This window comes from Tenrec ecaudatus, chromosome 10 (genome assembly GCF_050624435.1).
Source record: "Tenrec ecaudatus isolate mTenEca1 chromosome 10, mTenEca1.hap1, whole genome shotgun sequence".
NCBI classification, from domain to species: Eukaryota; Metazoa; Chordata; class Mammalia; order Afrosoricida; family Tenrecidae; genus Tenrec; species Tenrec ecaudatus.
The window spans coordinates 108461733-108479092 of NC_134539.1; the positions used below are offsets into that span (position 1 = coordinate 108461733).

At 41.7% G+C, this 17360-nt stretch overlaps 2 protein-coding genes across 2 annotated transcripts; both read left to right on the forward strand.

Moving 5' to 3' along the window:
* Positions 1–370: 370 nt before the first annotated feature.
* On the forward strand, positions 371–1333 carry LOC142458167 (olfactory receptor 3A1). Its single transcript, XM_075559219.1, has one exon. The coding sequence runs from the start codon at positions 371–373 to the stop codon at positions 1331–1333; it is 963 nt and encodes a 320-aa protein (XP_075415334.1).
* A 14643-nt stretch (positions 1334–15976) lies between these two features.
* On the forward strand, positions 15977–16942 carry LOC142458650 (olfactory receptor 3A2-like). The gene has a single exon (XM_075559602.1). It carries the CDS (start codon positions 15989–15991, stop codon positions 16940–16942), a length of 954 nt encoding a protein of 317 aa, XP_075415717.1. The 5' UTR covers positions 15977–15988.
* The last annotated feature ends 418 nt before the right edge of the window (positions 16943–17360 follow it).

A 17360-nucleotide genomic window follows, 5' to 3' on the forward strand; every position in this document is an offset into this window, starting at 1 on the left:
ATCACATTTGTAATTCTGCAGGATATTGTCAAATTGCCCCTTTTCCTTTCAAGTTAAATCCATTTGCACCCCCTGGAGGACCTCTCAAAGAGCCAATTCCCCCTCACCTTGTCTAATAAAGAAAGAAAAATAACTCAGTCACACGTGCCCCAGATCCACTGAGGGGACACTTGAAGTAGAGTCCCATTCACAGGTACAAAGGTGAGGACTTCAATATATCTTTGGGGGAGACACCTTCGATTCCTAACTAGTGGGAACTTGGCACATAGGGGAAATGTATCTTGGCTCACAGGAGCTTGACACGTAAGAGAAAATAGATCTCTCTTGGCTGCATAAGTAAACTAATGAAGAAGACTCACTGTTGACCTTCATGGGTCTTTTCTTGCAGGGACTCATGCCTGGAGCCAATGGAACAGCTGTCACTGAGTTCATCCTGCTGGGCCTGGTGGAAACACCCAGTCTGAGACCACTGGTCTTTGTGCTCTTCTTCTTTGCCTACTTGGTCACCGTGGGGGGAAACCTCAGCATCCTGGCAGCTGTCTTGCTGGAACCCAAGCTCCACACCCCCATGTACTTCTTCTTGGGGAACCTCTCAGCCTTGGATGTTGGGTGTATCACCGTCACGATTCCCTCCATGTTGAGTCACCTCTTGTCCCACAAGCATACAATTCCCTATGGAGACTGCCTTGCACAGATCTTCTTCTTCCACCTCCTAGTTGGGGTGGACTGTTTCTTGTTGACAGCCATGGCCTATGACCGTTTCCTGGCCATCTGCCAGCCTCTTACCTACAGCACCCGCATGAGCCAGGTAGTCCAGAGGATATTGGTAGCCATGTCCTGGGTTTGTGCCTTCAGCAATGCCCTGACCCATACTGTGGCCATATCCACACTCCACTTCTGTGGCCCCAATGTGATCAATCACTTCTACTGTGACCTCCCACAGCTCTTCCAGCTCTCGTGCTCCAGCACCCAACTCAATGCGCTGCTGCTCTTTGCTGGGGGCTTTTTTATGGCAGGTACCCCCATGGCTCTCATTGTCACCTCCTATGCCCACGTGGCAGCTGCGGTTCTACGTATCCGCTCAGTGGAGGGGAGGAAGAAAGCCTTCTCCACATGTGGCTCCCATCTCACCATGGTTGCTATATTCTATGGGTCAGGTGTCTTTAACTACATGCGTCTAGGTTCAGTCAAACTTTCAGATAAGGATAAAGCTGTTGGAATTTTTAACACTGTCATCAACCCCATGTTGAACCCCTTTATTTACAGCCTCAGGAATCCTGATGTGCAGTGCGCCCTCTGGCGGGTACTCACGGGAAGACGCTCCCTGGCTTGAGGAGGTCTGGTCTGTTTCTTCCTCGTGTCTGTGTATGGTCAGAGGGAAGTGTAAGAGATACTGTCATGTGTCAACTTGGTTAGCAGATGGTACTCAGTGATCTGGTCAGGCACTAGTTGTTATTAAGTATTTCCATGCGACTACATCAGTCGGTTTCAAGTAAAACAGATTGCCCTCTATCATGTGAAGAAGCTCATCCAATAAGTTTGGAGCAGAATAGGAGGGTGCCCAAGGAAGTATTCTTCTTTGAGATTATCCAGAAAGATGTTGCCAGAATTCCTCTTACTCCCTCACCACCTGACCGATCAATGCTGGGTCCCAAAATTGTCAGAATGTCTAGCCTGTCTCCTAACCAGTAGATTTTGAATTTGTCAGCCACATAATCACTTACGCCAATTCCTAACATATGGAAATAAGTCATCTCTAAGCCACTCTTTGGTAGATGCTGAGACACAGAGGGGCTTTGGAAAGTTCATGGGAAAAGGAATGAAGAAATAATGCAGTTTTCCCATGAACTTTTTGAAGTCCCCTTGAACAGCATCTTAGTGGTTGTCTTTCCCTAGAGACCTCCGACTAAAGCAGATGGTTATTCTCTGGGGTCAGAGACTAGGACAAATGGCCTAGACCTATTTTCTTTATCATGTGGACTTTTGTAAGAAATTATAGTTATTGTTTCCCAAGGAAAACTTCCCATTCGTAGGCAATGAGTATATATGTTCTGCCAAGCCTATACATTACATATACATTTAAATTTATATATCTTTAAATTTCGTTTTCTTTTAACTTTTTGAAGCCCCCTCATACATCAGCATGTATCAGAGTGTGAAACAGAGAGAGCTTGGTCAGTGGTGGGGAAGCAAAAGGCACTCCCTTGACAAAGGACAACTTCAGCCATGATTTCCTTCCTGCTGCGGGTGGAGGTGAAGCGTAGGTAGTTCTGAAGGCTTACAGGTTCATGGACCCCAGGAATGGGCTCTACTGTTTCTTAGAGTTCGGGTTGCCCAAAATAGTCAGCAAACTTTCTCCCTCCAGATCCTATAATTCCCTCTAAATCAGGTATGGTCAATCTGTTTATAAAACATAGCGCTGGCAGTGAGTTTGGTTGCACAATCAGGTAGCTCTAAATCAAAAAATCAAATCAAAACAATAAAATACCTCCTTTCTTGTCCCACTAATATCCTACAGGATGAGGCAGGTGAGTATCTGGGTGAAAATGTGTTCACAAGCAGCTCTGGAGAGCATGGTTGCTGTTTGTGATTCACCTACCTGCTTTTAAAATTTTAAACTTCTTTAACACATATGGCATGTACATCTCAAAGTATAAAATGTTTTTCACATCTAGCATTTCTCATATGTTTCAAATTTTTAGAAAGACATTTATCATCTAAACATTGTGTCAACATAAAAAATCAAAACATAATCGCAATACTCCATTTAAAAATTCCCTCTACATTCATACTCTTATTCCCCAATCTCCTAGCTAAGACAATTCATATCTAATGCAAGTCAGATGGTGATGTCTCACTGTAATTTTCCCGTATCAGTAGGCAGCCATGGCTTTAAACTAGAACCTTAGCTCACCCTGCAGTTTTCTGCCTTTAAATTTCTTTCATTCTTTAACTCACTTTCCCTTTGACCATCCCTTTAAGGACACTTGGCCATTCTACTGTGCCACTGAGGTGTCTTGATCCATCTATCTCAAACTTACCTTTGACCTTCATGATGCTTCGGTTTCTTCATGATATTTCTTCATGAGGGTACAGAGATTGGAAGGATGAACGCAAGCTAATTGGAGTTAGGGAGTTTGGGTGCAAACAGCCTTGCTGTTCATAATTATGAACCTAAAAATGATCAGTTCAACCCTCCCCCCCCCCCATGGCTCTATGGACTAAAAGACTGGCGATCTGCTTCCATGAAGATGACAGTCAAGAAAACCCCATGGAGCAGTTCTACTCTTTAACCTATGAGGGTGCCATGAGTTGGAGTTAACTCAAGGTCACTAGTGGGAAATTCATGAATAAATGTAAAAATGGATACAGTGATAGAACTCCAGTCAAAAGAAATTCAGAGAAAAGATAGAAGTGTTGGAGGGAGGGGGGAAGGAAGGAATGGATAAGATGCCTTGGCACTGCTGAAAGTTCAGGTGAAGGAAGTAGGGCAATAAATGTGGTTCACCGATGTGGGTTTCCCTTTTCATGCTGCCCAGTAAAACCCAGTTGTCGTTGTCTTAATGCAGGCATCTTGTAGTTCACCCTCTCCCTCGAGAGGAAAATCATCCATCTTACCAGTTTTGTGAAAAATATTTTAAAATGTGCATTGAATTCATTTCATGTTTCTCTAAAAAGAAGGTGCCCTTCAAGAGTTGAGGAGTGTTTTTAACCAATGGAGAAGGGCAGAAAAAGAGTGCTAGTTTTCTTGTTTCAACTCCAAAATTATCAAAGGTTATGACTATTAAAAGATGGCTTCTTCCTGATCTTTTCCAGTCACCAGACAAAAATTTCATGAATACAGAGATTGCACTTCCTCTAAAGATCAAGAAAGCTATGGGACATATCTTTGATATAATTCTTACTTCATCCTTCCCGTCATTCACAATGTCCTTGACCTTGGACTAGTCTTTTCTGTCCCTAGGCTTGTTTTCCCATGGATGCCTGACAGAAGGCAGAAGCTGATATCAAGATTCTTGCACCTCCAATGTTCTCTGACTTTACTAGCATGGATAGACAGACAGTCCCACGACACTTATTCTGAAAGTTAGCACATCATTTCCTCTACCACTGCCGAGCAGAGCTGATGGTTCACCTCCAAAGATCCGTGTGCCTCTGTCCTTTCTCCCATCTGAGTCTTCATCTTAAGCCCCATGGGTTGCCTTTGTCATGGCATCATATCTGGAGTGGAACAGGTCAACTGAGTTCAGCATTACTGAGAATGACCAAAATGTGGAATCCTACCTCTCTGTCCATGTTCCTGGATTATAGGATTTCACAATTTGGTGTGTTCTTTTTTCTTGATAATCTCTCTCCTCTTTTTTTTATTTCTAACTGCTCATAGCTTTATTACTTGAAAAAAAGGAAATGTAACAATATTGTTGCAAAATTTCAAACTACACAGAGTACCAGGTAGGGAAAAATGCCAACTCACTACCATTGAGTCCATTCTGACTCATGGCTCTAGAACAAAACAGAACTTCCCCTGTGAGTTTTCAAGACGGTAAATCTTTGTGGAAACAGAAAGCCTCATTTCTCCCTTGGGTTTGAACTAAACGCCTGGTACTTAGTAGCCCTATGGGTAAACCACTGTGACACCGGAGGTGTACCCAGAAGTGTACCCAGTAGAACGCCTATAGATCAGAACACCTGACTGTCCTGTAACCTGCTTTTTCCTCTCCACATTACATAGCCTACTTTTTTACATGTCACTGTGGATGAACACATCATATCCATTTTTTATATTGCCCGTATAAACCATAACCAAACCTCTGTTGATGTGACTTCAGTTTTTGTTTTACAGTGACGGATGATACTGTCACGTTCTGTACTATCACTTACCTTACTGCGCTATTTTGCCATATAGCTGAAGTTAGTTTCATTTGTTAAATCCACAAAAGCAATGTGGGCGGTGCTGAAGAAAGCAAAGTTAAAATTTGCTACGTATTTTGACCCCATCTGCCAAAAAAAAAAGGTGCCTACTTTACAACTTGATCAGCGGTGTAAGAGAATGCTTATTGCCTCATACTCTTGATTTCACTGGGTGCTATAAATAGGTGTCTGTATCTTAAGTAGTTAGGCAATTGAAGTTTTCAAGATTAATTTTCAATTTTTTTCTGGACAGGTGTTGCTGGTCAGGATTTTGTAGACTTTTACTGCACTTCTTTACAAATTTCTTGTCCTTGGTGGTTCTTTCTTTTTTTAATGAAGTTTTAGAAACTCTTCAAGTTTTCACACAGTAACTCTCTCTATATATTGAAAAGATCATCTCAAACTTGTTATTGCCCTTTCAACTAGGTTCATAGTGTCTATCTTTTGCCAAATTTGCTCTTCTTACGTAGTTGGGCTTCTTTGTTTTTGCATCTTACTTTGAAAAAAATCTGACTGCTGGATAAATAATTGTCAGTGAGTCTTTTTCCTAATAGTTTTATGTTTTGTTTAAGGTCAAGTACTTCACATAGTTAGCAGTTTTGTATGTATTTCAAACCTTTCCCCCAATTTATAATTGTCCCAACACTGTAAAAGGTAACTCTAATCACATGTATAGTGTGTGTGATTCACATAACATTATGATACAAGCTTTTTTGGCTCTCTCTCTCTCTCTCTCTCTCTCTCTCTCTCTCTCTCTCTCTCTCTCTCTCTCTCTCTCTCTCTCTCTGTCTCTCTGTCTCTCCGCATTCACTTTCCTGTTGAGGACCCATGCTGAGACCTGCGTGAGCCCTGTGGTGTGGCCACTGCCATTGAATACTCACAACTTGGAACTTGTTGGCCTGTGATCTTCCTGCATTCTGCATCATTGCATGTGGCTGTATGCGTCTGAGGAAGGATTTATGGACTAGTATCAGACTTATGGACTATGTTTGACTTAAGGACTTGAGTTGGACTGGGTTGGGATGTTTTCCTGATTTGCAATTACTTCTTGAGATAAAGCTCTTTCTTATACATATATAAGTGTCTCTGGATTTGTTTCTCTACTCAACCCAACCTACCATACTCTTCAGCTTCTCACATCCCCTTTTCATTAGTCTGTGACCTCCACCAAGGTTTTCAATTTCTAAACACCAGGGAAGAAGAAAGCAATGTCAAAAGGCAGCATCCTAGGAATCTTACCAGCACAATTCAGCCCTTGTATCAACACCTTAAGTGTTAAAAAGCAAAGATATCACTTTGAGGATTAAGTCCACCTGATCAAAGCCACACTATTCTCAATCGATTCATATGCGTGTGAAAGCTGAACACTAAGCAAGGAAAACCAGAGAACGGATGGATTTGAATAACAATGTTGGCACAGAATATTGAATGTGTCATGGACTGTCAGAAGAATGCATAAATCTATCTTGGAAGGACAGCTAGAATGTTTCTTAGAATCAAGGATGGCGAGACTTTGTCTCATGTACTTTGGACCTGTTACAGGAAAGACCAGTCCCTAGGGAAGGACATCATACTTGGCAAAGTAGTGGGCCAATGAAAGAGAGGAAGATCCTTGAGGAGATGGATTGACACAGTTGGCTGCCACAAAAGGCTCTAACCAAGCAAAGATTGTGAGGACGGCACTAGACCAAACAGTGTTTTATTCTGCTGTATGACCCACTAACTACAGCACCAGAGATTCCAGGATTGTAGAATCCCTGAGAACATTCCTAGTAGCCTCCACTAACAATGCCCTAAGGGACAAAGCACCACATTTCTGAAGAATCATTATGCCACCGAGTTTGAAGAAAGTTTTTCCCTCTTGTCTTCTTTCTTGGGCCTCTTCCTCATCCCTGGGTCAAAGACAAGCTTGGGAATTGCTTTATCTCTGCTCCAAGGCCCTGTTTGGGGTTGACACCTGGGAAAGAAACTATCTCCCTTAGGAAAACCTTATCAAGTCCCCACTGCAACTCCTGCTTCCTAAGTGACCTTGGGGATATGGGCAAATCCGCTGGGCCTCGGTGACCTTGCGTTAATTGAAGGTTGCCTCACTTGCCTTAACTACCTGCCCTGATGGCCAGGGGAAATAGACAAAGACTTAGTCTAAAGTCTCAGACAGTGTGACTGAGCCATCTTAGCACAAATGGTGAAGGGTTGAAGCTATTTCTTTTTCCTTTTCTTTGTCTCTCTCTCTGGTCCTCTCCCTTTCAGTGGGATGGTTAGCAACTGATGCCCCCTGGAGATAGCTCTGGATGAAGACAGCCCTATGATAGAGAAAATATCCCAACCCCAAACCAAACCTGTTGTCGTGGACTCATAGAACTGCTCCATAGTATCCCAAGGCCGTGACTCTTTATCAAGATCATCTGCCACATCTTTCTTCCACAGAGCAGTGGAGGAGTTAAAACTGCCAGGTGCTTGATTAGCAGGTTAGCATTTTAACCACTGCAGCACGAGAACTCTTTCTAATAGAGATTATAAAGCAAAACAAACCTCACTGCCATCAAGTCAATTCGGACTCACAGCAACCACATTGGACAGAGAGGAACGACCCCTTTGGGTTTCCAAGTCTATAAATCTTTATAGCAGCAGGGGCCTCTTCTTTCCCCCTTGCCTCATCTTGCTCCAGAAGAGCAGTCCGTAGATTCAAACTACTGACCTGGTGGTTAGCAGCTCAAAGTGTGACCCACTACACCACCAGGGCTCCTGAGAGAAGAGATAGCAGTTTATACTTGCCTCATTTTCCTACTTATGGCCACTTAATTGCTATCTGTGTGGATGCCTGGGCCGGCATTTTCCCCATCATCTTCCCTGGCTGCATCTCACTGGCTTCTGTGTCCACGGCAGGGTGAGTACTCTCACGGATCCCTCTTCCACTCTTACAGAGAAGCGAAGGGCTTCTATTGTTCTCAATTCCAATCTGACTCTATGTGGTGTACCTGAGAAGTAGGGGACGAGCTGGGACTGCCTCCCAGAGGAAGGAACTAGCTTCCTGGGCCCTTTTGCTGAAGCTGTTCCTTCTTGGAGGAAGTCTTCTTTCGGGTACTCATAGGGGTGAATATGTATGAAGGGATTCACTGAGTCCATCTCCTGCCCAGGACTCAGTCCATCAGGCAGCCAGAGCCTGAAGGGATAGGCTGGAGTTGTAGAGTGGAAACTGTCAGCGCTCAGGAAGAAGAGATAGGGCTGGCGCATTCTCAAATCTCACTGCCTCCGACTCCATTCTGACTCACAGAGATGTTATAGGACAGGATAGCACTGCCCAGGTGGGTGTTGAGACTGGACCTCTTTATGGGAGTAGAAACCTTTATCGTTCTCCAATGGAGAAGCTGGGGATTGCAAACTGCTGGACCCTGTGGGTCTCCTCCCAACATGGTAGCCACGACACTGACAGGGCTCCCCACCAGCCCCTAAAAGTGGTAGTGTAGAAGGAGTCCTATGTGAAGGGCGCCGTGGTGCCCTATAAGATACACTGCAGACTTCTGGTTGGTCAAAGGTCATCTTGGAACATTAGCACATGACACCTCCAGCCTCTGAGGTTCAACCGCAGGCGTTCGATCCTCTTCTCTCTGACATTGGCTGGCTGTAAATTGTACCCTTCCCAAGGTCTTATTCTTTGAGACAGATTCCACGAAAACAAAGCTGCAAAGACATGCACTTGTCCATCATACTTGGCAAAGTAGCTAGCAAAGTAGCTAGCTGGTCACCACCAGCCCAAAGGCAATGACCAGTTCCCACAGCAAACTTGTGCCCCCGTTTTCTCTGACTGTCTCCTCAATCATTTTAAAAACAACACAGGCATGGCACCCTACTCATAGCAGCAGAGACGATAAGTCGTTACGGGAGCAGATAGCCACATCGTTCTACCGTGGAGTGGCAAGTTTAAATTGCTGCCCTGGAGGGTAACGGTCTGATGCCCAACTCACAGCAGCCCAGAGATCCTTCTAGATCATGTCAATGTATAAAATATGTAATTTTTTATTTGCCCAGAAAATCTTACAAGACAACTCCAGCTCACCCTGATGGCCTCTTTCTCTAAAATAGGATGGGCATTTAATACACATCCACGTCTTTATTTAAGAAATATTGAGTGCCTACTACGTGCAAAATAAACTACTAGAAGTACTGAGATTTTAAAAGAATGAATCAGACATGTCCTTTGTATTTAAATTGTTTACTGGAAATAAGGATCGAATTGTGGTGTCTGGAGAGAAAGTACTTTGCTACAGTAAAAGAGTAATTTCCATGAAATAATGGTTAGTGAGGATGGGTTAATGTTGGTCAGAAGTTTGAAGGATAAGATGTGGCTGCCTGAGTCTGTACAGACTTGACAGCCCTGGAAACCACGAGGCAGTTCTACCCTGTCCTGTTGGGTCACCATGAGGCACAGTCGACTCCAAGCCGGTGGATTTATTTATTTATCTTGTTGTTGTTTTTTGGGAATGTAGAGGAAGAAGTTCTGTGAGAGTTTCAATGAAGAATTAATTCATCAACCAAGTTTTGGATTCTTTGGAAATAGTTTGGCATTGGGAATTGGAGGATAGAGAAAATTGTAGCAAAAACAGCATGGACAAGGAGGTGGAAAATCGCTGTTACAGTTAAATAACACGCTAAAATGGTACAGTAAAATAACAAGCTAAAATGGAGCCAGAGGAAGATGCTGAAGTAGGTGTTTTTTATACAATGTATGCAAAGAGGAGCGCTAGAGATGAAGTAGATTAGGAACTGGTTGCTAAGTGCAAGGTCGGTTGTTTGAAACTACAAGCTGCTGTGCCCAAGACAGATGAGGCTTTCTCCTCCTGTGTAGAGTTGTCTTCTTGACATCTCCCCAGTCCTGTAGGGTGACTCTGAGTCGGAATTGACCCGATGGCAATGGGTTGGGTTTTAGTTTGGGATGCAAAGTGCTGGTATCTCTCTGTTGAGGTGTTAACTCATAAAGCATTTATAAATTGCCAATTTCATCAGTGAGGAGCAAGCCCAATGACACCCGCTGCCACAACAATATCATGTGGCCCTAGAATGTTAAGGTCTTAGAGTTCACCGTCCAACATCTCATCCATGTGGTCGACCTTCTGTGTCTCTCAATTACCAGAACACACACACTGCACACCTCCCAGGGAGGTTGGCTACTGGAATATCTTCAGATTGGAGATGTGCTCCTGATACAGCAGAGAATCCAAAGAGACAAATGTGACTCACTGCAAGCTGAGGATTAGACTGTAATTCCTGTCAGGACTGCAAGTCTAGGTGGAGGAGGCTTGGGAAAAGAAGCAGGAGGTTTCGTAATCTGGAAGGGCTATTTGCTCTCTAAAGAGAAAGCCGTCGAGCTTTCTAGTATACAAAGATGCTGGAAGTTCTCCATCCTGGGTAGACATTGGAAGCCACCTGAAAAACTTTAGTGAAGTACTCACACCAGGTTCCAAAATGTCAATTAAATCAGAAGTTTTGGTCGAAGGCTTGAAAATCATTAGGTTTTTGTTGTTGTTGTTGTTGTTGTTGTTAAAGCTACGGGGAACTCCACCAGGTCTTAAAATTCAAGTGACTAGCCAAGTGCCCTTTCAGTATCTTAATTTTAAACTAAATTTGCATGGGAATAAATCCTAAATAATTATGATGAATTATTTTTGTAATATAGTGCTGATATAGATTTGTTAATTCCATGCTTAGGCTTTTAGATGAAAATTTTAAGTGACAGTATATATTTCCTCTTTTTTTAAAATTGAGCTACTTTTGCACACTTTGAAAAACAGATTTGAAAGTTTTCTCCTTTTCTATTCTGGGCTAAGTGAGTAAGGCTCATAAACTGTCCTGTGACGGTATCTGGACGCAGCGCTTCTTCTGATAATGGTGGGGTGATCAGAGGACAGCTGTATAGTCATTAGTCTGTTTGGATTTCCTAACTCTTCTAAAACAACTTAAATAAATCATATATTTAATAAACCAATGATATTAATACGTCCATTACATCAAGCAAGCTAAGCCCACTGCCACAGAGTCCATTATGACTCACAGTCACCCTGTAGGTAGCGTGGCACTGCCCTCTGGGTGTCTGAGGCTGTAAATCTTCTCATGTTTCTCCCAAGGGGTTCACATGGCTGATCTGGGGTCCGGAACCCCCTCTCACAACCCCCTGCACCACCGGGGCTCAATGTCCACTACAGAGATCTGACAAATTGAAGTTTTATGTGTCTTTACTTCTAATGGGGCTATCGTGATTTTTCTTTTATCATGTATTATTTTGCATATTGATACCTTTTCTTTTAAAAAAAATTATAACCATGTTGCTTAAAGTTTTCTCAATTTCATTTTACCCTGAAGAACCAAGCAATTTCATTGACTTATTTCTTTGGTTTGCCTGTTTCTAAATTGTGACTAAGTATTTTCCTTGGTTTTCCTTATCTTTATTTTCTTATTCTAACTTGCTGAGTTAGTTAAATTCTTCTAACTTCATTCTTGTTTGGTTGCTTGCGTATTACCGTGAACATACCTTTTTCTCCCAGGGCCGATGTAGCTCTCTGTATCCTTGAGCTCTAATATAGGATTTTATCTTTACTTTATTTTATTTTTACATTTTATTAGGGGCTCATACAACTCTTATCACAATCCATACATATACATACATCAATTGTATAAAGCACACCTGCACATTCTTTGCCCTAATCATTTTCTTTTTTTTTTACATTTTATTAAGGACTCATACAACTCTTATCACAATCCATACATATACATACATCAATTGTATAAAGCACATCCGTACATTCTTTGCCCTAATCATTATCAAAGCATTTGCTTTCCACTTAAGCCCTTTGCATCAGGTCCTCTTTTTTTTCCCCTCCCTCCCCGCTACCCCCTCCTTCATGAGCCCTTGATAATTTATAGATTGTTGTTTTGTCATATATTGCCCTATCCGGAGTCTCCCTTCCCCCCCCTTCTCTGCTGTCCATCTCCCAGGGAGGAGGTCACATGTGGATCCTTGTAATCAGTTCCCCCTTTCCACCCCACTCACCCTCCACTCTCCCAGCATCGCCCCTCACACCCCTGGTCCTGAAGGTATCATCCACCCTGGATTCCCTGTGCCTCCAGCTCCCATATGCACCAGTGTACAACCTCTGCCCTATCCAGTCCTGCAGGTAGAATTCGGATCATGGTAGTTGGGGGGAGGAAGCATCCAGGATCTGGGGGAAAGCTGTGTTCTTCATCGGTATTACATCGCACCCTGACTGACACATCTCCTCTCCTAAACCCCTCTGTGAGGGGATCTCCACTTTTCCTTTGGTTTGCTAATTAGACCTAATATGTATTTAAGAGTTTTCAAGACTTTTAGATGACTGTACTTGCCCCCCCCCCCAACAAATATCTAATTCTATTGATCCAACTTACAGAATATGGTTCACATTAATTCTACTTTTAAAAATTATTAGATATATTTATAGTTTATATAGGGCTAGTTTTTGATATTGATCTATGAACACTAGAAAAGAAAGTGAAAAGAACTCTAGTTTTCAGGTACAGAGTTTGTTTTATTAATATGCTATCTATATATTATGACCATTGATGCTGCTATTTAGTCCATAGATATTCATAAGCCATCATAATTTGTGTGCATTCTCTTTATAAATTGCTCCTCTTTCTCTTTTTTAAACTAAATAAATTGAATTTGCCTGGTACTTATCTGTTCCTTAATTTTCAATCTTTTAAAATCATTTTGTTTTAGGTGTATCTCTAGAAATAACTCAGAATTGGATTTTGCTTTAAGATCCAACTGAAACTCTTTTTCTTTTACTAGATAAATTCAGCATATTAAATTTATTGTTATAATCAGTAGACTTAGTTATTGGTCTCATATTTTTAATGCTATGCTTTCTACTGTATTGTTTGTTTTAGACTTTTGGTTTATATTCCATGTTCTCCTTGATGTATTTTGTACATACATTTCTTTTAATTCTTTGTGATTATATTCAAAATATATGAAATTAGTTTGAAATAGGCACGGACCAATCAGAATAATTTCCCTACCAATGTGAGATGTTAGCTGTCAGCACACTGTGAAGACACTATCCTTAGTATTATCCTTGTCTATAGCTTCTTGTATTCCATCACTTCCGAGATAAATTTGTTTTCACATTTTAATACCTGCAGAATTCCTTTTCTAGAATGTACATCATCATGGACCCTTTTATTCATGTTTCCTGACACATGCTATGCTTTTTAAAATTACTGAAACTTCTCTTAATTTCAAGGGAGAAAGAGGAGGCTTTCTAAGAAGGTACAGTCTCAGAAAAGAGTTACTCTGTCCTCCACAATCTCTGTGAATTGGAAACTACTTGATGGTAGTAAGTTTTTTGGGTCTTAAATTTCGGAAAGTTTGTTTGAAGTATATCGTCAAACAAATTGCTGCTCAGGTCATTATCTGGAATTTCTTTATTGGGAATTTCAAGTATGCATGGACTCTACTTCTTTAGAATATTCTTAGTGTTCCTGCTGTCGAATAATGAGTTGCATATGTAATTATAACTTTTCTAGTAGCCTTTTAAAACTAAAAACAGATTGAATTTCAAATAATATTTTTATTTAAGCCAATATATACAAACTACTATTATTCAAAATATAATCAATGTATAATGACCAATGAGATCATTCAGATTTTGTTTTACTAAGTCCCCCAAATCTGCTGTATATTTCACTCTCGGTTTGATCTGTATACACTGCAAATGCTCAGAGCTCTCTGTGACAGTGGCTGTTGGATGGAACGGTTGCGCCTGTGCTTTTTTCTTGCTTACCTAGTTTACAATTGCTCCGAGCTCCAGTGACATGTCTGTCTTCCTGGGATGCCTCACGTTTCCGCTTTCCTTTTGCTATGCGTCTCTCTTTTATTCTATGCCTGGGTTGGTTCTGTCAGTCACCCTTCACTTCTCTCCGATACCTGCAAAGTTCCCCGAAGTCCTATAGCTTTACTTGGTGCTTTTGTTTTATACAGGTGGATGTTTTATTCTATATTTTCAGTTTATCCCCATTTTTTCTCAAAATCTTTTTTTGCTTCATAGCATCATTTTTCTTGTAAGCCTTGAAATTCTGTTTCCTGAGTTTTCTTCCTCACTCCTTTTTCATATGGTATCCTTGAATGGGGTCTTGTGCTCTTTTTTTAAAAGAGACTTTTTATATACATAGTTTGGGATTCCTTGTTCCTTTTTAAAAGTTAAATGAAGTAAAAGGTTTTTGAAGCAGGTTGGGGGCGTTTGCATGTGCAAGGTTTTTGTTGGAAAATGGAGGAATTAGAGCATGCCTAATGAGTTAGGGTTTCCTGTGAGTATTTTAACTTTCACTTATCTTTAGTCAATACTGATAGGACGCTGTGGAATGTTGATGACGCAATATTCTTGTTGGTATAGTCTCACCTAATGATGACAAAATCAACTTGTCTGGGTGGCTTATTCAGTATCTCCTCATATCCATAATTACTATGTTTCCATTTTTATGGATGGGGATGTGTTTGTTAGCATATTACCAGACAGTCGCATAAATCATACTGCTGCAGCATGTCTGCTTTCTGTGAACTTCTTCACTGCTACTGACCTGCATGTCCTCTGCTCAGGCCTCTCCCTTTCTATTAAAGTTACCTAAATTAACAACTGATGACCACTCCTTTCTGTGCAAGAAAAAAAAATCACCATCAAGGAAGCTCTAGCCATGAGCAGTGGCTGCCCAACGGCTCCAATAACAGGCTACTCCTGAGACCAGCACACAGCACCACCAATGAGCCAACTGACATGCCCACACCTGACAACACTGATAGCAGCCCCACTTATTTCATGGGCAATAGAAAGACATTGGTCTTTTTTGTCTGTTTGTTTAAAAAGAAACAATATGGTTTTATTAGTACATAATCTGCATATCATACAATTCAATCGTTCAATCCAATCAAGAAGAGTTGCACAATTTTAGAACATTTTCTTCTTTTTTTTTAGTGTTTCATCATTTTTAAAAAATCATTTTATTAGGGGCTCATACAACTCTTATCCCAATCATGTGTTAGCATGACAAATATTATATTTGTATATTTGTAAAACTGTATATTTTGCTTTTATAGACATTTATTTCTTTTCAAAATATATGAGTATATAGAAAAGTAAAAACAACAACAACAAAAAGAAAGACATTGGTCTTAATATTTTAATCTGGAATAATATATCAAATCTGAAAGGTTTAGTTCAATGTGGCTCTTTATACACACATTGACTGTATTTGAAAACCTTGTCCTAGGGTCACAGTGAATTGACCGTGACTGACCCAAGGACAAGAGGAAGTCCAGTGGCTGAGTAATACAGAAACCTAACTCCTTCTAACAGCAAACAAAACACAAATTTAGTTTAGAGTATAGCAGAGAGTGTGAACAGAAGAAATGATTTCAAATGGAGTGGTTATTCAAAATGCAGTGTTCTGATATGATTCACAAGAACACTTAGCAATTTATTACTGAGCAGGGATTTTGAATTTATAATTTGGACTATGGTACCCATTTCAGAACCATGTATTTTGGGTGGCCTGTCTGTTGTCTGCAATCACGAATGTCTTCGCCACGATTTTGCCCACACATTTTTAGAAGCCTCAAACAGAGTGTATTTTGGAATTTTTCTATTTTGAAATCTCCATTTTGGTTTGAGTGGACCTAAGGGGGAAAAACAGGGACATTCTATCTTAACCTTGCTTTATGCACAGTGGGAAACTACTGTTTCTTAATCTATTTTTTTAATGAAGAAGCTACCTCTCTTAATTTGTTTTCCCAAAGGTGGTGTCAGTGTCCGCTTTCAAGATAAAGTTACAGTGATATGGGGCACCTCATGTGAGGGCGGTCTGAAGAACAAGATGTTTAGGGAGGAAGTCAGTGAGTGAGATGTGCTCTGTGGATGGAAAACAGGCGATGGGAGAACTGGGCACTGACCATCATGGGCTTAACACATAGAGAGTTCTAAACGTTCACGTTGAATAATCAAATTGATTGGAGTGATACCCTATTTGGGGCATTTTCTTGCAGGGACTAATGGAGCCCAAATCTGGAACAAACAGGACCTCACTTACTGAGTTCATCCTGCTGGGCCTGGTGGAATCCGAAAGCCTGCAGCCACTGCTCTTTGTTCTCTTCCTATTGGCCTACTTGGTCACCGTGGGGGGCAACCTCAGCATCCTGGCAGCCATCTTGATGGAGCCCAAACTCCACACCCCCATGTACTTCTTCCTGGGGAACTTGTCAATGCTGGATGTTGGGTGCATCACGGTCACTGTTCCCCCAATGTTGGGTCGTCTCCTGTCCCACAGGCGTGCAATTCCCTATGAAGCCTGCCTCTCACAGCTCTTCTTCTTCCACCTTCTGGCTGGAATGGACTGCTTCCTGTTGGCAGCCATGGCCTATGACCGCTTCCTGGCCATCTGCCGGCCCCTCACGTACAGCACCCACATGAGCCAGGAAATCCAGAGGTTATTGGTGGCTGCATCCTGGGCTTGTGCTTTCACCAATGCACTGACCCACACTATCACCCTATCCACTCTCAACTTCTGTGGCCCCAATGAGGTCAATCACTTCTACTGTGACCTCCCACAGCTCTTCCCCCTCTCCTGCTCCAGCACCCAAGTCAACGAGCTGGTGCTCTTCGTTGCTGGTTTCATACTGGCAGGGACACCTGTGGTTCTCATCATCATCTCCTACATCCACGTGGCAGCTGCAGTTCTTCAGATCCGTTCAGTGGAGGGAAGGAAGAAAGCCTTGTCCACATGTGGCTCCCACCTCACTGTCGTTTGCCTCTTCTATGGGACAGGGATCTTCAACTATATGCGCCTGGGTTCAGAGAAGGCTTCAGATAAGGATAAAGGGGTGGGGGTTTTCAACACAGTCATCAACCCCATGCTGAACCCACTCATCTACAGCCTCAGAAATTCCGACATTCAAGGTGTTCTACGGAGGGTGCTAGGATGGAAGAGATCGCTGAACGGAGAGTGAGGTCATTTCTTTCTTGCCTTTGTTAGACTAAAGAATTATTTCCCATGAGGGCAAAATCCATTTTTTTTCTATATCATGATGCCTACGTACTTTTGTTCAGTGTTTCTCCTATAAGAAAACCCTACCTCGTTCATTTATTCGTTCAATAAATATGTATTAAATTATTTCTCTGATCTACTCACTATTCTAGGATTGATGAATCAAAAGTCTCAGTATGCATGCAAATCACATCCCAATAAAGACAACAAAATGAACATTGAATAAGAATATTGATAATGGATAAGAATCACATAAAGTGTGTCATATAGTGCGAAGTGAGATAGAGAAAACAAATAAGATAGGAGATATCATCTTAGGTTCTGATGAGCCAGGCTCTTGCCAACTTGCTCCCTTGTTTTTTGCTGTGCTGAATTTCTGC